Source organism: Macaca thibetana, chromosome 2 (assembly GCF_024542745.1).
Source record: "Macaca thibetana thibetana isolate TM-01 chromosome 2, ASM2454274v1, whole genome shotgun sequence".
NCBI lineage: Eukaryota > Metazoa > Chordata > Mammalia > Primates > Cercopithecidae > Macaca > Macaca thibetana.
In genome coordinates, this window is record NC_065579.1 from 149786401 (window position 1) to 149810421 (window position 24021).

General features: G+C 44.0%; 1 protein-coding gene across 1 annotated transcript; it reads right to left on the reverse strand.

The window, feature by feature from the left end:
- Positions 1–9323: 9323 nt before the first annotated feature.
- UMPS (uridine monophosphate synthetase) lies at positions 9324–23750 on the reverse strand. The gene is made up of 6 exons (XM_050781717.1): positions 23495–23750; positions 18358–18511; positions 15375–16046; positions 13421–13596; positions 11045–11159; positions 9324–9699 (listed from the first exon to the last, which is right to left on the reverse strand). Exons 1-6 carry the CDS (start codon positions 23648–23650, stop codon positions 9530–9532), a joined length of 1443 nt encoding a protein of 480 aa, XP_050637674.1. The 5' UTR covers positions 23651–23750; the 3' UTR covers positions 9324–9529.
- Positions 23751–24021: the final 271 nt, after the last annotated feature.

Consider the following 24021-nt stretch of genomic DNA (forward strand, 5'->3'; position numbering starts at 1 on the left):
CCACCTGGCATCCTGTTCTCCCCCAGGGCTCCAGGCTTCATAGTCAGGACCCAGCTCCTATTCAGGCCTTCAGACCCTCCAGGGGTGCAGACATGGAGCTGGAGGGAGAAGAATAGGAGAGACAGCTGAGCAGGCTCTCATGCTGGTGAGGGGGCTGTGCTTGAGGAACAGTTCTTCTCAGCCCCCAAAGGCCCCGCCTGCTCAGTTGCTGCTTTGGGAGGGACCCATGGGAAGCAGGGAAGGACAGTTGCTGCCTGGCCAGCCCCATCTGACAGAGCCACCTCCAAGACGGGTTGGGTGATGTGTCAGTGAGAAGGCCTTCACATCCGATTTCTTTCTCTTGGATGTGAATGTTGGGAAGTCCATCTCTCCCCATGACTGATGCTTCATTCTGTCACACAATGGGGACTGTATAATCGGTACGGTATCTTGATGGTTAGGAAGCTGGGAACTGAATGCATTTAGTGGACCAGAGACTGTTCAAAACATGGGGACAAGAGAAGAGGCTCGGGTTCTTAGTGCCACCCCTTTTCCTCTCAACCCAACTCCACTGCCCCCTCCATTAACAACCCCCATCTCTTCCTACCTTCCTCTTCTACACATGTCCTGATCCTTCTGATAGATACCTGGCTGCATAACGTCTTCACTTTAAGATGCCTCGAATTCTTGGTGAAAAAAGGCAAGCTCTAAACTGCAAGGAGCAACCCATCAGGGGCAGCCACCTCACTGACCTTCTAGGGTAGGAGTTCTTGACCCTTTTGGGTCATGGGCTGCTTTGGCATTCTGGTGAATGCTACAGACACCCTTGTCAGAACAATGCCTATAAATGTGTAATAAAGAAGACGCTAAAAAGACCAAGCCTATTTCTCAGGGTTATCATTTCAGTTTGATTTCAAAACCACCCTCCCTGGAAGACACATCATTGAAAGCTTCATTGGTCCCACCCACATAGAATATCAGACCCCTGTGACTGAAAGCAAACTCCTCATTTGATCCTCACAACTAACCCACAAATACCACATTCCGGGAAGGTATTTTCCCATTTTACAAAAGGGGAGATGGAGAACAGTCACACCTTGAGTGAGGGTTGGTGAGACCCAAGCTCAAGAATCCCTTCTCTAGAGTCCTCTGCTCTGCACCTGCTCCTGGAAAAAGTCTGACTCTCTTCTTATCCCAGAATTCTGCCACATGATGGGGAAGTCATCTGAGTCTCCGTCTTGGGGGCATACATCTCTACTGAACTAAAATGAGTGCTCTAAGAGCAGACTGACACATTATAAAATCTCTCTCCCTCCTCCTTGAATCTTTCTCTTTCGTCCTCTTCACAAGAGCAGTCTCTGGTACCCACATGTGGAGGCCAAGGCAACTCCAACTTGGAAGTGAATCTGCCATGTTGACTTCTGATTAACTCCTGTTCTGGAAAGCTCTCTAAGATTTCCAGTTTATCTATTGTTCCTTGTGTAAGAGTAGGTACTAACTAAACAACCTTGATGTTATTGTATTTACCACAAGTTCTGCCCTTAAGCAATTGTCCTACACACCCCTTCTGAATCACATCCATCCTTTCCCTGCGGTCTGTAGCCCTAGGTTTAGGGGATGATGGCTCAGGGATCCAACAACTTGTCTCACCACTGCCCAAGACACAGACATAGCTTCTGTTCTTAAGTCCCCATTAAATATTTCTTTCTGAGAAACTGGATTTGTTAGCCTCTTTCTCTGACCTCTCAGCTTCCTCAGACTTTGAGGGGTAGATTTGCATAGGCCTGCCAATGGAGAACAACACACGTTAACCAAGACCCCAGGAACTGTTCTATTTTTTTAAATGAAGGAAGATGACAACTGACACAAATGTCATGTTTCCTGGCACAGAAGTTCAATCCTTCAAAGACTCCTTTCCATTAGGGAGACACACAGGTTGCCGTGGCAGGGTTTCATATCAGGGAGACCCCAGGTATGAGCTGACATGTGCTGGCTGGCACTCATGTCCTGACACATGATCATAAAACAATTTTTTAGAAAACATACACTGAACAAAACACATGATCACCTGCGGGCTGCGGGGGTCACACCTTGTGTGAGCATCTCCACGTGGGTGATGAGCTGCACCTTAAGGACCCAGGGGGATGGGAAGCTTGGGTTTCCCTCCCACTCAGCACCTTTTCTTAGGGTCTCTTTTCAGCTCAAGCCATAAGGATTGTAGGCTTGATTTCAGTTGGGAGACATCCCCCATTGGATGGCAATGGAGTTGAAGAGGGGAAGAAGGCAATAGAAGTGAGGAAGAGGTAATGCTATAGCCCGAGAAGAGAGCACAGGGGCTTCGGGAAGTCAGAGGGCAGCAAGATGGTGGGGGTGAGGGAAGTGTCAACAAAAATAGTGGAACTCTGTAAAATATTTGAAGGGGGATTAATTCTGAGCCAAATATGAGTGACCATGGCCCATGACACAGCCCTCAGGAGGTCCCAAGAACATGTGCCCAAGGTGGTCAGGGTGCAGCTTGGTTTTATACATTTTAGAGAGGCATGAGACATCAATCAAATGCATTTAAGAAATGCATTGGTTTGGTCCAGAAAGGCAGGACAGCTCAAAGCCAGGGGTGGTGTGGCGGGGTGGAGGGGCTTCCAGGCTATAGGTCAATTCAAACATTTTCTGGTTGACAATTGGTTGAGTTTGTCTAAAGACCTGGGATTGATAGAAAGGGAATGTTAAGGTTAAGACTGTGGAGACAAAAGTTCTTTGAAGTCTTACAAGTGGCTGCCCTGAGAGACAATAGATGACAAAGGTTTCCTATTCAGATCTTAATCTCTCTAGGATTGGGAGAGTCTGGAAGAAAAAGATCTAGCTATATTAATAGAGATTTTTTACAGATGCTAACTTCCCCCCACAAAGAACAGCTTTGCAGGGCCATTTCAAAATACGGCAAATAAACATGTTTGGGGGTAAAATATTTTGATTTTCTTCCTTGTCTCGTAAGGTTATACCAGAGTCAGGTTGGAAAATAAGTCATGATATATAGGGTTAAATAAAACCCATCTGATAAAAATGTATGACTTGTAGGGCATGACTCCCCAGACCCCTTAGATAGGAATTTGGGCAAGATAAAAAAAAAAATCAGTTTAGTCCTCAGAAGGCAGAAGAAAGGATAAGGGAGGAAAGGAGGTCAAAGACTACCTACACCGGTTTTCCTTGAGCAAATGTGAATTTTTAGGCCATCTATACAGTTTGAAAAGAACCCATATTTTTATGTATTTTTTTTTTAACTCAACATCAGCTCTACTTCAAGTGTCTATTCAAATGGTGGCAGAAAACAACATTACTAGGTTCCAGGTAAACAAGGACAGCATGCCTTGTTACACACAATCATGATTTCAGGATCCTCCCCACCTCTCATCCTGCAGGGCTGCTAAGTACAGGGAGACAACGCAGTGTTGGGACGTTGGAGGCAGGGCTGTGGAGCTGTCTGTGCAAAAGGGCACCCCCGAAGACATGGTTGTCCTCATGAGAACTTTGGTTGTGCGGCCCGTCCACTTCCCACTGACTGTCCTTACGTGACGATTGAGACTCTCAGGCCCACCAGGTTTGCTTCTCAGTTAACTCCCATGCCCTTTTCAGAAAAATAGAATTCAGCTTCTCTATAATGTTACTCTGGAGCCACAGGAAGCTCAGGTCACCTCAGGCTCTGCCCCACACACACACAGCCTGAGTCCACTGCCCTGCGCTGAGCTGGGGCGAGGGATCTCTGGACCTTCACTGCTCTCCTGGGCTCCCCACAACCCCAGCGCTGAAAATCATGACACAGACCTCCTCTGCTGACAGTTCCCCACCCTTATTTTGGGTGTCGACTGCCCTTCCTCCCTCCTTCCCTGGGATTCAGCCGCAACACACGAGAGCCCACACCAGGATCTGACTCTGAGGAGCCCTCTGCCTCTTGCCTAGAGGAAGACTTCCCCCCTTGGTGGGAAGGAGAGGCCTAGGCAAATGTTCTTCTAAACCAGACTTATGCCAAAACCTTGAACTTTAGAAGTTAAAAAATAGTCTAATTATTTTGTTTCTCTTTGTGTTTCTATTGTGGCCTTCCTTTGGAAGGGTTATGGGGAAAACAAAGGGATTGCAGGGTAAGTCATACAAGGCCAAATTACAAATGCGAAAGGCCCTGTGATCTAAGAAAAATACGGCATTCTACATCCTATAATCCAAAATAAAATCTGCATTTAACGAAACAGCATTGATTATAAAATAAATGTAAATAACTCCAACAGGCCAGGCGCAGTGGCTCACACCTGTAATCCTAGCACTTTGGGAAGCCAAAGCATCATTTGAGCTAAGGAGTTCAAGACCAGCCTGGGCAACATATATTACTTATATATACTATTATATATTATATCTAATATCTATAACTGTTAAAAAATATATTTTAAAGATATAACTCCAGGCCGGGCGCGGTGGCTCACGCCTGTAATCCCAGCACTTTGGGAGGCCGAGGCGGGCGGATCACAAGGTCAGGAGATCGAGACCACGGTGAAACCCCGTCTCTACTAAAAATACAAAAAACTAGCCAGGCGAGGTGGCGGGCGCCTGTAGTCCCAGCTACTCCGGAGGCTGAGGCGGGAGAATGGCGTAAACCCGGGAGGCGGAGCTTGCAGTGAGCCGAGATTGCGCCACTGCACTCCAGCCTGGGCGACAGAGCGAGACTCCGTCTCAAAAAAAAAAAAAAAAAAAAAGATAACTCCAATGAGCCCTGATTTTTCTCATGCTTTTTTTTGTGTTTAATATTAGATTCCTTCAAAAAGGAATGCGCTTTCTCATTCAGCCCTGGCACTGAAGACACAATTCATACCCACCTGTTAAGGGGCAAAGGAACCAAGCTGCAGAGTCCATAGGGTTACTCATGGTCATTTTCAATGACTGACACTCGGTCCACTGTGTTCAAGTACAGGATTCACACAAGACCAAGCGGCTATTTCGCTGGGAGAGATCACTGATGCAGCCAGAGGTGATGGTTGGGAAGGCAGAAGACTGGTTCTTGGTGGAGCCCAGTTTTTGTCTTCCCGGTAACCAGGCTGGATCCAGGGAGCTGCAGCACATGTTAAAAGTATTTAGCTAGATATTGCTGTGTAATAAACCACTCTGGAACTCCATGGCATGCACTACTAAGCATTTATCACGCTCCCAGGCTTACAGATCAGCGGGGCCTTTGTATATTGGACAGGGGGAGGCTAGAGTAGGCTCTGCTCTACTTTCTCTTGCTCTTCGGAGGTCATGGGCTAACCAGGGCGTATTCTTCTCATTGGTGGCAGAAGCCAGAGAGGGGTTAGCAGAAATACAAGAGTTTGGGCTCAGGCTCAGAACTGGTACTGAGTGACTCCCACCCACTGGGCACTTTGGATGAGAAGTGCACCCAGGGCAGCATTAGCAGCTATCTCAGGTGCCAGCACCCTCTGCAGTTGGCTCTCCTGTGGCTGCACCCCTGGCAGCCGGGTCTGATGACCCAGATGGCAACCACTGTAAACTGGTGTGGCTGTGGGCTCTGCTGTCGGGCACACACAGAGTCACAGTGAGAACCCCTCCACCGTCTCTAGAAAAAATTTTAAAAACTTAGCCAGCCATGGCGGTGCACGCCTGTAGTTCCAGCCACTCGAGAGGCTCTCAAGAGGATCGCTTGGCCGAGCGCAGTGGCTCAAGCCTGTAATCCCAGCACTTTGGGAGGCCGAGATGGGCGGATCACGAGGTCAGGAGATCGAGACCATGCTGGCTAACACGGTGAAGCCCCGTCTCTACTAAAAAATACAAAAAATTAGCCAGGCGAGGTGGCGGGCGCCTGTAGTCCCAGCTACTCGGGAGGCTGAGGCAGGAGAATGGCGTGAACCCAGGAGGCGGAGCTTGCAGTGAGCTGAGATCTGGCCACTGCACTCCAGCCTGGGCGACAGAGACTCCATCTCAAAAAAAAAAAAAAAAAAAAAGAGGATCGCTTGAGCCCAGGTCAAGGCTGCAGTGAGCCGTGATGTACTCCAGCCTTGGCAACAGAGTGAAGACCCTGTCACAAACAAAACAAAAAACCGGCCCTAGGCATACTTTTGGCAGATTTTCCTAGAGCTGACTCAGTAGCACAAGGGTGAGCATTGGGACTGAGATCCACAGGCTGGTGAGCAGATCCCTTTACGATTCTGGAGCTACACTTTGGGAGTTCTAAAATAAGAGGTGTACCAAATAGTTTCTTAGGTTCCTCCAGCGTGCGCGCGCGCACACACACACACACACACACACACAATCTATGGGCTGATGTTCTGCAGAATGCCTCCAGTAGCTGGAGAGGCTGGGGGTGGCGTTCTCCACTCCATCAGTCTCACAGATATTCTGTGCACCCCATGGAGACATGGGGTCCCTATATTTCCCACTAAGACCAGGAGTTACAATGCCCAGAGATCATGTTCTGTAAATATTCCTTGACTAAGAAAGGGTTAAATTACCTAATGCCTCCAAAATACTTCAATGCTGAAGAACAGCACTTGTATAGCCCAAGTTCTTCGCTGCCTGAATCAACTTGTCTTCTGAAGTTTTCATGAAAGACTGGGCTTCTGCTTAGGTAAGAGGCCTGCAGTACTGGGCTGACTCTTAAGAAACCGCCAGATCACTTGAGGCACCCACTAGAAATGCACACGCCCAGGCTGCTGGGCAAACCACAAATCTGCTAAAGCAGAATGTCTGATGGTGTGGGGCACAAGGACCTACACTTTCAGTAAGTGGCAGTGGCTGGAATAATCACCCAGCCTCTCATTTCCCCTTGAGTCATCTTAGCAGGGATCCTATAAAATACAGTTCCTCAACAGGAACAGTGCCTGCATCCTGGAGATGGCAGGAGCTCACATTTCTAAAGGAAGGACAGGAGCGTGTGACTCTCAGCAGGAGGCAGACCTCCAGGCTGTCTCACTGCAGAGGCAGAAATGTAAATAACCAGTGCAGTGGTTCTCAAAGTCCAGTCCCTGCGCAGGCAACCGCAGCATCACCTGGGACCTTTTTGGAAATACAAATTCTCAAGACCCATCCCAGAGGTACCCAGAGTCAGAAACGCGGGGGTGGGGCTGGGCACCTGTTTTGACAAGACTCCAGGTGACTCTGATACCTGCTAAAGTGGGAGAACCACTGACACATGGAAGTGACAGCCAGGGAGGTGGGCACCTGAGACCTCAGCACATCACTCCAAAGTCCTCTCAACACTGAAGACACCTAAGAGATTTCTGCAATTTTTTCTCAGAAAGTTCTCTCCCCTTCTTGACTTTTGGCTTCCCCAGAGTAGCCCCGAGGGCCAACTCCCTTCCTGTTCCTTCTGGTCACTTCTTCCTTGATAGCTGGTCTCTCTCCCACAGACCAAATTTCCCTGGAAATGCAGCACTGGGGACATGAAGCTCAAATTGGACTTTAGAGCAGAAGCTCTTGAAGTAAAAACTTCAGGAGGGAACATAATAAAAACCTGAGTTAAAAATCCTAGGCTTGGCCGGGCGCGGTGGCTCACGCCTGTAATCCCAGCACTTTGGGAGGCCGAGGCGGGCAGATCACAAGGTCAGGAGATCGAGACCACGGTGAAACCCCGTCTCTACTAAAAATACAAAAAATTAGCCGGGCGTGGTTGTGGCCGCCTGTAGTCCCAGCTACTCGGGAGGCTGAGGCAGGAGAATGGCGTGAACCCGGGAGGTGGAGCTTGCAGTGAGCCGAGATCGCGCCACTGCACTCCAGCCTGGGCTGGGCGACAGAGCGAGACTCCGTCTCAAAAAAAAAAAAAAAAAAAAAAAAAAAAAAATCCTAGGCTTGTAGTCCCAGCTACTCGGAAGGCTGAGGCAGGAGAATTCCTTGAACCAAAGAGGTGGAAGTTGCAGTGAGCTGAGATCGTGCCACTGAACTCCAGCCTGGGCGACAGAGTGAGACTGTCTCAAAAAAAAAAAAAAGAAAAAAAAGTACTAGGCATTCCTCTGAGTCATTAGAGAAGAGTGGGCCATCGGCTGACAAGGGTGGGGAATGGCTGATCCTGTGCCACTTCCTGCAGGTGGGCCCCAAATGAGAAGGAATGTGAGTGTGCTGGCGCAGTCAGCACCGGGACAGCCCTCACCCTGCCCCTGCTCAAACACCACCTTGAATGTGGACTTTCTCTTTATTAATGAAGGCTGACCTCCCCTCTACTAATGACAGTTGGGACAATTATGTGGGATCCTTAAACAAATCCCCAAATGAAATCTTAGACCTCCTAATTGTGAAGTCAGTCACAGGAAGCAGTCACTCGTGTTACCACTCTTCCATAATTGCTGGCTAGGGAAAAAATGAGCCCAAACTCCAACTCCAGTTGTTGAAATAACAGCCAGAGCCGGGCGCGGTGGCTCAAGCCTGTAATCCCAGCACTTTGGGAGGCCGAGACAGGTGGATCACAAGGTCAGGAGATCGAGACCATCCTGGCTAACACGGTGAAACCCTGTCTCTACTAAAAAATACAGAAAACTAGCCAGGCGAGGTGGCGGGCGCCTGTAGTCCCAGCTCCTTGGGAGGCTGAGGCAGGAGAATGGTGTAAACCCGGGAGGCGGAGCTTACAGTGAGCCGAGATCCGGCCACTGCACTCCAGCCTGGGCGACAGAGCGAGACTCCGTCTCAAAAAAAAAAAAAAAAAAAAAAAAAAAGAAATAACAGCCAGATACTAGCTCAGGAGCTGAGCTGCAGTCACCTTCCCCTTCCCCACCTTCCCCTCTTTGGAGAGTGAGCAATGGCAGTTCTGGGAACCAGCCCATGTGGATACCTGGATTGTCACTTTTAGGCTGGAGATGGAGGAGAATGGCTAACAATTAGATATTATTTGGGCAACACATTAGACAGAGAATACAGGACACAAGAAAAGTTGTGCTGACTTTAGCCTATCAGTGCTCTAGAATTTTTGTCTTACTGCAATTAGGCTGGGCACAGTGGCTCACACCTGTAATCCCAGCACTTTGAGACTGAGGCAGGAGGATTGCTTGAGCCCCCGAGTTGACACCAGCCTGGGTAACATAGCAAGACCTCATCTCTACAAATAATAAAGAAGTTTAGCTGGACGTGGTGGTGCATGCCTATAGTACCGGCTACTCTGGAAGCTGAGCGGGGAGGATCACCTGGGAGGTCAAGGCTGCAATGAGCGGTGATCTCACCACTGCACTCCATCCTGGGAAATGGAGCAAGATCCCGTCTCAAATTAAATAAAAGAATAACAACGCGGTCTAGTCCCATGCAGAGATAGGAAGGGTCCTCAAATGTGGAAGGCCCTAACCCAGACAGGACTGTGGCTGTCTAACAAACACCAGTCTCAAAAAAAGCAAGCTTGAGAATGAACTTATTATAGTATCAATGCAGTGATTACAAATTACTCAATATTTCCTAAAGTCCATGATAACTCCAGAACCTATTCTTACACAGGCCCTGTGGAAGAATCTAAGCAGGAATAATTGGATTATTTCCAGCTAGTGACTTTCAGGGGGACTGTCACATCTTCAATGTCTTCACAAAAATGTATCTGAAGCATTCAAACACCAAGTCTACTCAAATACGCTTCCCAAGCAGCTTTTCTGTACATCTCCGCTGCTTCCAGACGATCCGCTGCTGAGATTATGCCGCGGCCTACAATGATGATATCGGAACCTCGTTTGCCAATAACTTCTTGTGGGCTATTGTACTGTTGGCCAAGATTATCTCCTGCAAGAAACACAAAAACTATAGTTTCACATAATACAAAAATCAGAAAACGTGTCACATGACTTCTCAGAAAAAGTATCTAACCAGCTTTCAATAAAAATGTGCCCCTACTTTCGTTCCCCTTTTGTATGGCAACCGGGTAAAAACAGGAGCTGAAGAGACTCACTGGGTAGGCCAGAGACATCAAACGGAGAAAGCTGCTCACCAATTCTTTTCAATGGTAAAGTTTATTTTTATTTATTTATTTTATTTATTTTTTTGAGACAGAGTCTTGCTCTGTCACCCAGGCTAGAGTGCAATGGCACAATCTTGGCTCACTGCCACCTCCACCTCCTGGATTCAAGCAATTCTCCTGCCTCAGTCTCCCGAGTAGCTGGGATTACAAGCGTGCACCACCATGCCTGGCTAATTTTTGTATTTTGAGTAGAGACAGGGTTTCGCTATGTCGGCCAAGCTGGTCTTGCACTCCTGACCTCAGGTGATCTGCCCACTTCGACCTCACAGAGTGCTGGGATTATGAGCATGAGCTACTGCACCCAGCCTTATTTATTTTATCATTATTTTTTTCATGTATTTTTTTTCCAGAAGCATAGATTCAAGTTGCCCTAAATATACACTTTCTCAATGTCAAATTTTAGATCTGTAAGCTTAACAATATATATTTTAAAAAAAGTAAAACTCATATATTACCAAGAAAGGTTCAATATCAAAAAAATACAATAAAGATTGGCCTCACAATTGAAGAAAATTTTAGCATACATCTCGGCATCACCACAAGGCACTGCTGAGCAAGTCTAACCTGACCACTACCATATACAAGAACCTTTCTATCACAACCTCATCAAGTGCTCACACAGACTATCCATAAACCCTAATCCTTAGATTTTGCTTTTTGTTTTATTAAATTCTGCTGTTCCAGAAGCATTCTGTTAAATGGCTTATTATCTTCCAAATTCAAGACACTTTAAGTATTCTTAAAAGCCTTGACCCTAACTATAGTATCTAGTCAAAGAATTATGAGGGCTTATGAATAAGGGCTTACAAGTACAGAGTGTTTACTCTGTGCTAAGACATTGTGTTAAATATTCTACATGTTACCTCATTAAAGCCTCTTGATTACCTTATGAGGTCAATACTGTTATCCTCCCCATTTTACAGACAATCAGACTAAAAGAAGTAAACTGACTTGTCCAAAGATACATAGTTACCAAAGGCCTCATTCATTATTGTTCTAGACTAAGAAGGCTTCTCTTAAGCAAGTGTTTAATAACATGCAAAGTTTTATTTTGCCTGCCATGGGTAAAGAAGCATTTTTGGAAGAGCCATGACCAGTGACCAGATTTACCTCCTGCTTCCAACTGAACTCCTGGAGTCAAGTGAAGAAATTCTGGTTTCATGCTTACTCGGGAGCCAGAAATAAAACCAACAACAAATTCAGAGTGCTCCTCAGCCATTCTAACCTAAATGGAATGTAACAGAACATTACAAGAAAACAGTTAATCACACAGAATAAAAGTAAAAATATGCTCTATTTTTTTAAAACTTACAAAAAAAAAAAAAAAGAAGATGACATGGGGTCTCCCCATATTGCCCTGGCTGGTCTTGAACTCCTGGGCTCGAGGGATCCTCCAACCTTGGCCTAACAAAGTGCTGGGGTTACAGGTGTGAGTCAACATGTCCGGCTTATGCTCTATTATCTAGTTAGAAACCTTGCTGTATTATAGATGCCTTTTCTCATTCCATATATATAAAGTTACTATATCTGAACAGGTCATCTTAAATAGAAACCATAATAAAACACACTTGATTCATTAAGACTCTGAGATGACCTTTCCTTTCCCTTCCCTTCCTGCAATAAATCATACTTCAAACAGAAATCCTATACTATGTGCATCTAAAATCAAGATGCTGTGTAATTTCTTATTTCTAATAATGCTTGGTGACCCACCTAGTTCCAAAAAGGATTTAAGGTGAGTACTCTAAAACATATTATAATGGTATGAAACCACATTCAAGGCTTACTGACTATCTACAGACGGGGTACTCCATATTCAAAGGCAGCTGTCATATAAAGAACAGCTATGCTTTCAAGAGCTAAAGAAATCTTACCTCAGGCCGGGCGCGGTGGCTCAAGCCTGTAATCCCAGCACTTTGGGAGGCGGAGACGGGCGGATCACGAGGTCAGGAGATCGAGACCATCCTGGCTAACACAGTGAAACCCCGTTTCTACTAAAAAAACACAAAATATTAGCCGGGCGAGGTGGCGGGTGCCTGTAGTCCCAGCTACTCCGGAGGCTGAGGCAGGAGAATGGCGTGAACCCGGGAGGCGGAGCTTGCAGTGAGCTGAGATCCAGCCACTGCACTCCAGCCTGGGCGACAGAGCGAGACTGTCTCAAAAAAAAAAAAAAAAAAAAAAAAAAAAAAAAAAGAAATCTTACCTCTACCACTTTCCCTCTTCTGTAACATCAACTGGTCTCCCCATTTTCTATACTATTATCTCACATTCATAAAAGTATCTTTAGAAGGTCTGCCTGGCTTTCTGATTTGGTACTTTCCCCTCCCGGAGACATGACTCTGTACTTCCCTTCTTATTTGATACTTCCCAGAGAGCTGACTGGGTACCACCACTGCACTCTAGCTTCGGTACTTCGAGACCTGAGACACATTGATACATTCTTGCCACCAAGTACTACTGCCAACAAACAAGTCATGTCTTGTCCTTGAGCCAGACCCAGACTCCCAGAATGCCAAATATTAAAACTGACCGTGCTTATGAGACTTGGGAAATCAGACATTTATAGTCAATTCAGGGATAGGGTTAAAACGTGACTGTAGGGCCATATGAGTTGTCTCCAGATAGTATTTGAAATAATATGAAAAAATAGAAATCCTTTACTTCTAGATTCTTCACATGGGGGGAAAAAATCATGGGGATTTTCTTGGGGCTTTTTATTTTTTTTGATAGGCTCTTACTCTTGCCCAGGCTGAGGTGCAGTGGCATGATCATGGCTTCCTGCAGCCTTGATCTTTAAGCTCAAGTGATCCTCCCCCCTCAGCCTCCCAAGTAGCTGGGACTATAGACATGTATCACCATGCCTGGTTAATTTTCTTTTTCATTTTTTTGTAGAGAGGAGATCTCACTATGACGTCCAGCTGGTCTCAAACTCCTGGCCTCAAGCAATCCTCCCGCCTTGGCCTCCCAAACTGCTAGGATTACAGGTATGAGCAACTGTGCCCAACCCCCGATGACAATTTTTTAAAAGTAATATAATATTCTAAAATATCTGACAAGAATAAGAGAAAGCCACTGCATATGGGCTGCTGTCATGGGAATGTGCATCTCTGTAGGACTTGGGAGATTCTGAGAAACTGCGTGTCTGGGAAGCTCTTCTCATCTTCTCTCAATTCATGGTAAGATGAAAAAGACAATGGTCTTAAAGTCTTGGTAGATTTAGTAAGTGTTTGTTTGACTAACTATCTGGGTCTCAAAGTTTCTCCTGGAGTATAATTCAAATTCCTGAAGTGTCCACTACATGATATAAAATGCTATTAACTATCAAGGAATTCTATCCAACTACTATTAATATACTGTCACACTAACAAGAGCTGGATTTTTTTTGGCAGAGGTTCCAGAGATGCCAGATTAGGAGATATCTTCTTGCCCTATAGCATGCAGCATAGCAGCCCCTGCCTCCTCTCACCCAGTCCCCCCAAAACTTACCGCTGCTCTAGTGTAGTTCCCAGTGGCCAGGGAGCCGCTGGAGCTCATTTCTGCAATAAGGAGGCACCCCCGATGCAAAGGCAGGCCCACTTCTTGCAAGCCTTTCACAACTCCTGAGCCTGGCACCACGTGAGCATTTACCAGATCTGCCCAGGAAGCTATTTTAAAGATACCTCCTAAGAAGAAGGGGAAAAAAAGATATTTGCCGATTTTCAAACAAAAACTTCTAACCTCTTGTCCAACCAACTGGAATATGAAATAATCTCGCAGTAACATGTTAATGAGAGAACCAAACTCTTCAGGAACTTTAGTGATTATCAGCAGACCCATGGTTCCATCTGTGAAAACTGTATCTGTTATTTAGGTAAGTAGCTGGGTAAGAGATCACAACGAGAAAAAAACTTTCAAGGTTCTGTGCTTGGCTCATCAGGAACGCTAACAGGACTGTTTTTCCTTACAGGCTGAAGCTCGTGACCACAAATAAAACTCATGCTGTTAGAAAGGGACTCCAGTGAAGACAAACATTTATTGATGTCAAGGATAACAACATTTAAAAATTCCTCTTGAAGCTGGGCATGGTGGCTCATGCTTGTAATCCCAGTACTTTGGGAGGCTGAGGTGGGCAGATTGCTTGAGTTTAGGAGTTCAAGACCAGCCTGGGCAACATGGCAAAACTCCATCTCTACCAAAAATACAAAAAATTAGCCAGGTGTGGTGGCATGTGCCTGTGGTCCCAGCTACTTGGGAGGCTGAGGTGGGAGGATGACTTGAGCCCAGGAGGTGGAGGTTGCAGTGAGCCAAGATTGCACCACTGCACTCCAGCCTGGGTGAGAGAGCAAGACCCTGTCTAAAAAAATAATAATAATAAAAATAAAATTCTTCTTGAAGATGACAAGTTTTCACTCTGCAGGGGTCTCTCAGTAGCTTTACTATTGCTCAATATTTCTATAAGTTCGTCAGATCTCCTTAGCTATCTAATTTCAATAGGCAACTATATTCCTTTTAAAAGCGGACAGTAAGAAGCCTGATTTTCGAAAAAACTCTATGCAGAGCTAAAGAAAGTTTGTATAAAACTCTTACATCAGTCAATTAGCTAAAGTAAGCTGGACAATGTGATGAGGGCAGGACATCTTAAGCACATGAAGAAGTCACTTAAAGACAAATCTGTTTTAAACAAATAGCTTATGAATATGCATACATTAAAGAAAAGTTACCTCAAAGATACCTACAAAAAATGTTACCTAACACAACCAAGTATCTGTTACAAGGTTAACTGAAAAATGCATTAAATATACAGTCTGATCACACAGTTGTAAAAATGTAGACAGAAATTTGCATAGAATAGGCAGCAGAACTAAGCATTTTTCTCAACCAACACATACACTACTTTAAGTCCCTACTTGATAAAATTAAAATCTTTAAATAATGTTTATCAATAGAACTTTTTCTGCTACAAATAAATCTTACTATTTTATATTTCTTTTTCATTGTTTCCTTTATGTGGAATTTTCATTCAAAACATCATATTCTGCTAAGGACATCTGTCGAATTTGCTAGACCAGACATATACCCTTCTTTTGGGACTAGCACACCCATTTTATTTAAGGAAATTATCCCTGCCTGGTTCTTATTTCAAGAAGGTCAGAGTTAACAGCCTTACAGTTGCAGAGCAGATTGTCCAGGCTAGTTAATGAAGGTATTCTATATCCCAAGCTAGAGCGATTGGTTTACGGTGAGCATGTAGAGTATGCCTACCTGAGAAAGAAGTCAACAGAGAAGCAGAGCTGAGAGATGGAGAGAAAGCAAGTCATGAAGATATCACTTGAGCTCCTGGATCCAACCACGCTTGACAGCCTGCTCTATGAATGGACTTTCAATGACATGAGCATTTCCTTTTTCTCTTCAATTTAAGCTGGATTTCTGATTCTTGCAGATTCCTGAATAATACACTTACCTTCATACTGCTTTTTCACTGTGTTTCCTATATCTGCAAACTTCCGGTCTTCAAATATCAAGAACTCATGGCATTTTGCCAGAGTTATCAACTCCTTCATCACATCCAGAGTAAAATCATTCAAAATATCTACATGAGTCTTGAGCATGCAGATACTGGGTCCTAAAGCATCTGCTAGCTGCAACAGCTCTCTGGCCTCTGAAACATCAGCAGATAGACATAGATTGGTCTCCTTCTTTTGCATAAGCCTGAGAAGCTTCGATGCAACTGGGTGGATCCTGGGCAGCTCTGCACGTGCACCGAAGCTGAGTTCTCTGGGTGCTTCCTTTATAGAAAGGGCAGAACCATTATGATTCGCTGCCACAAAGACATTCTCCTGAATAAATCTCTTCACTCTCCCAACTGTCTCAGCATCAATTTTTTTCTGCTGCTCGAGAATCTCCAGCATTTTGGACAACGTACACACTGAGTGGAGGCGGATCCCGTGCGCCTGCAACTTGTCCTTGCCTCCCTGCTCTCTGTCCAACAGCACTATGGCATCAGTAACCTTCAAGCCCTCCTTCTGAAGAACCTCAACAGTTTCCAAAACACTAGATCCACTGGTGACAACATCTTCAATGATTAAACAGGTTTCTCCTGGATTAACAGTTCCTTCTACAAGACGCTTAGTTCCTAGAAAAGAAAAAATTTCGCTGATTCCAAATTTAAATATGTAGGTATATGTGTATATATATACACAAAACTTGCCAGTTATACATACAGTATATGTGTATACCAACTCTGTATACCAAACTTGCTAGTTGCACATACAGTATATTTATGTATAAAGCCAACTCTGTATACCAAACTTGCCAGTTATACATACAGTATATTTATAGTAATTCAAGTAAATTATTTTACATTATAAACATGGCTTGATGTGTTTTATGATCAAATTTTCAAATATAGGTTTTTTTTTGTTTTTTTTTTAATTTGTTTTATCACAGAGATGATGTTGCCCAGGCTGGTCTTAAACTCCTGAGCTCAAGTGATCCTCCCGCCTGAGCCTCCCAAAGTGCTAGGATTATAAGTGTGAGCTACCACGTCCAGCCTAAATACAGAGTTTCTTACAGCAAGATCACCGAGATCAAGGAAAGTTATGAAACAGAATAATCCAATATCATCAATGAAATAATTCCTTTTTCCATCAAAGTATTATAAATTCACTATTCAAGATCAGCCAAATAATTGGCTTTTTGAAGATACAAATTCAGAAGGAAAAATATTCAGCAATCATTTAGACCCATTACTACAATCTAAAGAATTATATAATGCAACGTGATTAAATATATACTTCTCTACCCTAAATTCCACTACAGACTATTTTCAGATAATCTACAAAATGTAAGTAACTTGGGCTGTGGACTTCACAGACTCATCAAATCCTTTCTGTCTCTTGAACAATTAGCAAGTTTAACTGAATCAGCTTAAGCTAGAACACAAGACTGCAAGTATTTATAGTATATTTAAAAATGCATAATTTCATTCCAGCAACATTTTTTAAAACATAAAATAAGAAAACAGAAATAAGAGTTTTCTTATGGGTAGGGATTCATATAGATTTTTTTTTTTTAAGCTCAGAAAATCTCAGCTGGGTGCAGTGGTTCACACCTGTAATCCCAGCACTTTGGGAGGATGAGGCAGGAGGCTGGCTTGAGACCAGGAGTTCAAGACCAGCCTGGGCAGCAGAATGAGACATTGTCTCAAACAAAAAACAAAAAACAGAAAAACTAACACTGCCCTTACGCAGCAAAAACTCAACTAATGTTTCTTTTTTTATCATAAAAATTTTTAGAACACATCTGCAGAAGGATTTGTTTTAAAAAAAGTAACAAAACACTAATACACCAACATAAACAAAAAAGCCCATTAATTCCTTACTATCATTAAGATTGCTTTTCAGGTTTTATTTATTTTTTGATAGCCTTGCTCTGTCACTCAGGGTGCAGTGCAGTGGCACAATCATAGCTCACTGCAACCTTCAGCTCCTGGGCTCAAGCCATCCTCCTGCCTCAGCCTCCCACGTAACTGCGACACTCAGCTAATTGTGTATTCTTTTTTTATTTTTGTAGAGACAAAGTCTCACTATGTTGCCAAAGCTGGTCTCGAACTCCTGGGCTCAAGCTATCCTCTGCCTTGGCCTCCCAAAGTGCTAGGATTACAATTGGCCACTGTGCCTGGCCAATTTTCAGGGTTTTTTTTTTTTGTTTGAAATAGGGTCTCACTTTGTCGCCCAGGCTGGAGTGCAGTGGCACAATCTCAGCTCATTGCAACCTCCACCTCCTGGGTTCAAGCACGTCTCCTGCCCCAGCCTCCCCAGTAGCTAGGACTATAGGTGCACACCACCACACCCAGCTCATTTTTGTATTTTTAGTAGAGACGGAGTTTAACCATGTTGGTCAGGCTGGTCTCAAACTCCTGACCTCAAGGTGATCCGCCCACCTCGGCCTCCCAAAGTGCTGGGATTACAAGTGTGAGCCATGGTGCCTGGACAAATTTTCAGGTTTTAAAGCAAGTCACCTGATAATCTATTGCCATGAACCCACACGAATATCTCTCTGAGGTGTTTATGCTACTTTATGAGAGTAATTTTATCCATGGATTACTTTTCATGAAGTTTAAATACAAACATACTGGGAAAGTAAGTGCTGTTACAACATTTTGCTGATGAGAGAAGGGCTGGTAAAAAAAAAAAAAAAAAGTTGGGGTTTCATAGATACAGTACCAAAAAAAGCACTTTTCATTTCCTAATCAATGCAAAGCATTTCACCCCTAGTCTAAAAAAAGGAAGGTGACTTATAGTAACAATTACAAATTCCACAAGCAGTAATAACTTAAGGGACTCAAGATGACTCTGGTAAAACATTAGTGCACAGAAGCTGAAAAATTCTAACAATATGTTACAGATTAATTAACTTAATGCTTTATGTTACTTTTATTTTACCATAATCCTTTGTTTCTTTCCTTCTAATAAGCATTGGAATTTGATTGGTTGAACAGATAACTGTAGCCAATGGCAAAGCTGTATAAGGCACTCCACACACGGTGTCAAAACTGATCCCTGCATTTTGGGCAGTTTGGAATAAAACATCTGCAACCTGTAAGAAAATGAACACATAAACAATGTTTTATTGTAACTATTTTAAATAGTGTATAAACATGTAACAACATAACAGTAAAGACAGTAATAAACTAGTGGGGGTAAGTCTCAAACCTGATTGGAGAAAAAAAAAAATGCCTTTTTATTACCCTCTCCATAAACCCAGTACATAAACATAAATCTAAAAACACAAGAATGAATCTATTCAGCCAGACTCAGAATCTGTTCTGAAGGCAACCTGAGATGCGTTGGGGAAGCTCATGATGTTGACCCCAAAGACTAAGGATGGTCCCCTGACTCCTGGTTTCCCTCAGTAACCCATTACGCTGAGTATCTAAACCTATCATCTTTTAGTTATATTTCCTGAAAGAAGCCTTCAATTAGGAAGTTTCGTAAATACAGACTATTATGCGAATTGCTATTTTATAATCTCCTTTTCCACATAAATCATCACTTTTTAATGTTAGAATACATATTCCCACCCAAGACCACCTCATTTTTAAAAAAGAAAAGCAAACAATCACTGAGTTGCTTTGTGAACTAGATCATAGGTTTACTCCAGTACTTCTAAAGAGTAAAAAAAACAAAATCTATTGAAGGGGTGGCCTCCCCCTTCACACCTGTGGGCGTTTCTTGTTAGGTGGAACGAGAGACTTGAGAAAAGAAATGAGACACAGAGACAAAGTATAGAGAAAGAAACAGTGGGCCCAGGGGACCGGCGCTCAGCATACAGAGGACCCACGCACCTGTCTCTGAGTTCCCTCAGTATTTATTGATCATTATCTTTACCATCTTAGAAAAAGGAAAGTGGCAGGATAATAGGATCATCTTAGGGAGAAGGTCAGCAGTAAGACATGTGAATAAAGATCTCTGTGACATGAATGAGTTTAAGGAAAAGTGCTGTGCCTTGATATGCATATGCAAACATCTCCATAAACCTGTTTAGTGCATAAAGAGCAGCATTGCTGCTAGCACGTCCCACCTTCAGGCGGTTTTCTCCTTTCTCAGTAAATGTTCCATTGCCCAGGGACGGGCAGGAGACAGATGCTTTTCTCTATCTCAACTGCCAAGAGGCCTTCTTTCCTCTTACACTAGTCCTCCTTAGCAAAGACCCTTCACGGGTGCCAGGCTGAGAGACGATCAAGTCTTTCCCTTCCCACGAGGCCACATTTCAGACTATCACATGGGTAGAAACCTTGGAAATACCTAGCTTTCCTAGGCAGAGGTCCCTGTGACCTTTGGCAGTGTATGTGTCCCTGGGTACTTGAGATTAAGAGAATGGTGATGACTTTTCACAAGCATACTGCCTTCAGGCACTTGTTTAACAAAGCACACCCTGCACAGCCCAAAATCTGTTAAACGTTGAGTCACCACAGCACATGTCTCTTGCAAGGACAAGGTTGGGGGTAGGGTCACAGATTAACAGCATCTCAGATACAGAACAAAATGGAGTCTCTTATGTCTACTTCTTTCTATATAGACATAGTAACAGTCTGATCTCTCTTTCTTTTCCCCACAATCTATGACTATTTTAAGTTGCAAAGAATGTAATTTCTAGTACTAAAAATATTAACATATTATCTCAGAACTGTTTTATCACTCTTCTTAAGGAATAAACTTGGAATACAAATGCTACAGTGACTGGATACCCACCATCTCCGTTTAAAAAAAAAACCAAAAAACATGAAATTCCTGACTATGAAAAGTTTAAAATTTTTTACATCTTTTTTCAACTCAAAGTTTCACTCTACTGTGTCCAGAGAATTTTATTCTAAAGCAATATATGATTATACTAGAAAAGCTTTTACTGATCCCTCTGTCATACTTGTCTATATGTATGTAAACTGAAATTTAAAATGGTAATTTAAAAAAATTTCCCATGACCTTAAGTCTCTAGGTGTCAAGAATTCTTCTGTAGTTCTCTCAGGTCCTTACTTCCAAGATGACAAAGAAAAGAAAGGAACAATGATCGTGCCAAAAAGGGCTGTGGCCAGTAGTTGCACATACTATGTCTGATACATGCCCAAGGAAAAGACTATTAAGAAGCCCATCATGCAGAACACAGTAGAGGCCGCAGCAGTGAGGGACATTTCTGCAGGGAGCATCTTTGCCTCCTATGTTCTTCCCAAACTGTATACGAAGCTACATTACTGTGTGAGTTGTGCCATTCACAGCAAAGTAGTCAGTAGTAATCCATCTTGTGAATCCCACAAGGACCAAATACCCGACCCTGATTTAAACCTGTGGGTGCTGCTTCGACCCACAACAAAGCCCATGTAAGCAGCTGAATCCTTAAGGACTGAAGAGAAATTATTCTCTTGAGGAAAAGAAAATGGAAATTGTACTTTTTAAAGAAGAGAATTCTTATTAAATTATTACAAGCATATGATTAATTAAAACATGTTTTGCAAATTTTGACAGAGGGATAAAAACAGACCTGGAAAATGCATTTTTAGTGAGTTAATGCTACCTTTCCTCTCCAATTACTTTATGTACACTAATGTATATATAGTACTATAGTCAAATATCACTTATTAAGGGAGGTTAGAGTTTAGCATAAATTATATTGCTTTTTGGGGTGTAAATACTGAGAAATTCTATTCGCATAAATAAGATGTGAAAAGGAGTTTTGTTATACCCAAGTCTCTCCATGTTTTGAACTTCTCACCAATTAATCACCAAAATACACACACACACACACACACACACACACACACACACACACCATGATCTAGTTATCAAAAAACTTTTTCTGTCATTTATCAGCTGGCTTATTAAAATAAATCAATTTTTCCCTAGAAAATCCTTAGTAATTCTCCACACTGCTGAGATACACCATATCAAGATTCTGGATGATGAGAAGTTAATAGTCCAAAGTACCACAACCTTAATAGTCCAACCTACCTTAATACTTTTTACAATAACCACACAAAGTGGTCCCTAGTGAACATAAACCCTTAAGTGGGCTGAGGAAACTCACATGTCTTCTAGATAGAACTTTCTGCAATGATGGAAATGTCCTCTATCTGAGCAGTCCAATATGACAGCCACTGGTCATACATGACTATTTAAACTTAAAAATTCATAATGCTCAATAGTAACTAGTGGCTAGTAGCAAACTCTGTTGGAAAACATATTTACGGCCTCTACTCAGTGTGGTCTGCAGTTTCAGCTGGAACCTTGTTAGAAATGCACAACCCCAGGTCCAGTCTCAAGAGCTACAGAACTGGATTCTGTATTTTAACAAAATTCCCAGGTAATTCATATATACTCAAAGTTTAGAAGCACTGTATTAGAAACCTCTAATTTGTACAAAACTTTTCCTTATATTGACTAAAAACCTGCTTTCCCAATATGTCCACCTTCTGGTCTTAATTATTGCTTCTGGTCGCACAGTGCAAAATTCAACTCCCCTTTCCAAACAGCCTAAAAGGACCTAAAAGGAAGAGGCTGAGGCAAAATTAATACAAGTAGAACACAAATGTGTGCCAAGTTTGAGGAGTGCAACCCGAAGCACAAACTTAAGTTGCCCTGATTATACAGTAGTTACAAGTGGATTTTTAAAGCAAAAGGGGCAGTTCCTATGTTCACCAAGAATTTGCATTGAAATAACATGAGGTAGCCCAGTGGTGGCACCAGGCATTTGTAGTCCCAGCTACTTGGGAGGCCGCCAAGGCGGGAGGATCTTTTGAGGCCAGGAGTTCGAGACGAGCCTGGGCAGTATGGTGAGACCTCCTCTCTACAAAAAAAAATTTAAAAAATTTGGTGGGCATGATGGCACACGCCTTTAGTTCTAGTTACTCAGAGGTTGAGGTAACAGGATCTCTCTTTTTTTTTTTTTTTTTTTTTTTTGAGACAGTCTCCCTCTGTTGCCCAGGCTGGAGTGCAGTGGCTCAATCTCGGCTAACTGCAACCTCCTGATTCTCCTGCCTCAGCCTCCTGAGTAGCTGGGATTACAGGTGTGCACCACCACAACCGGCTAATTTTTGCATTATCAGTAGAGGCGGAGTTTCACCAGGTCGGCCAGGCTGGTCTCAAACTCCAGACCTTAAGTGATCCACCCCCTCAGCCTCCCAAAGAATTAGGACTACAGGCATGAGCCCCTGTGCTCACTGGAGGCAGGAAGATCTCTTAAGCCCAGGAGTTCCTGGCTGCAGTGAGCTACGATCACAGAGCTGCACTCCAGCCGTGGTGACATAAGAGAGACCCCCTCTAAAAAATAAATAAATAATTGTCCCCAGGGCTGCATGGGGGAGCATGGCTGAAGTCTCTCTAGGCGCTGATAAATTTTGTATACATCACAGGGTTCAGGTTGTTCTATTTTTCTTTTCTCACAAGTATTTTCCCAGCTACTGAATTATCTGCCCCCTCACGTTTTCCCGGTCGGTTTGTTTGTTTTTTGAGGCAGGGTCTCACTGTCACCCAGGCTGGAGTGCAGTGGCACAAAGACAGCTCACTGCAGCCTTGACCTCCCAGGCTCAGGTGATCCTCCCACCTCAGCGTCCCAGGCGTGCGCCACCACACCCAGCTAATTTTTTGTAGAGACAGGGACTCGAACTCCTGGGGCCCAGGCTGGTCTCGAACTCCTGGGGCTCAGCTGATCCGCCCACTTAGGCCTCCCAAAATGCTGGTATTACAGTCATGAGGCACCACGCCCGGCCTCAAGTCTAATCTTCTTAGAGTTAAATACACAGAATTCATTCAAGTGTGCTTCAGTGCCAGACAGGGTTCCAAACTGGGTTTCCCGACTTTTGCAAAACACGTGTCTAAGCCTGTGGGTGAAAGAACAGACGACTCTCAAAGAGTCCAACAACCCCTGGCCTCTGTGCTTCTCATGCTTACTCCCCAGACCAAGAGTAGGGCTGGACTGCCTGCTTGGCTCTTTTGCTCTCACTCACGGCCCAACTCCTGTCACCCTCTTCCATTTCCTGGTCCTCTTTCCCGCCACCTAGCCCTGTCCTTCCCCTTCCTGGGCTAGCACCTGACTCAGAAGACGCGGTCGAGACACGATGCCCCGCAGATCGATGTAGATGGGGGAGGAGAGTCCGCTCTTCAGCACGAAGTCCCCAAACTTGAAAGCCTGCACGTCGTACAGACCCGTCACCAATGGCCCCAAAGCTCCACCAGCTGCCGCCATTGTCGCGCGCTGCCTGTTTGCTTCAAACTCCCAGGCGCAGCGGGCCTCTGGCGCCCCGATGACGTAGCCCGCGAAGCCCCGCCTCTTCCGCCTGCCTCGTCTGCAGCTTCCAGAGCTTGCTGCACCCACCTCTGGGTTTCCCCGGGCTCAAGGGTCGGGCAGGTGGTAGCGAATCTGGCGCCAGTTTGTGCTTCTCCTGGTTTCTTCTGGATGGGGTCACCGGGGTTCAAAGCACAGAACAGCTAGATTGACTGTAGGATCATGAAGTCCAGGCTTTCATGAGAGTTTTCATAAATCCTGTCCATTTTTTAACAGCCAATGCCTTCTTGACTAGTTCTCTTAATTATCTCTACTGCTTGGCCTAGCATGTT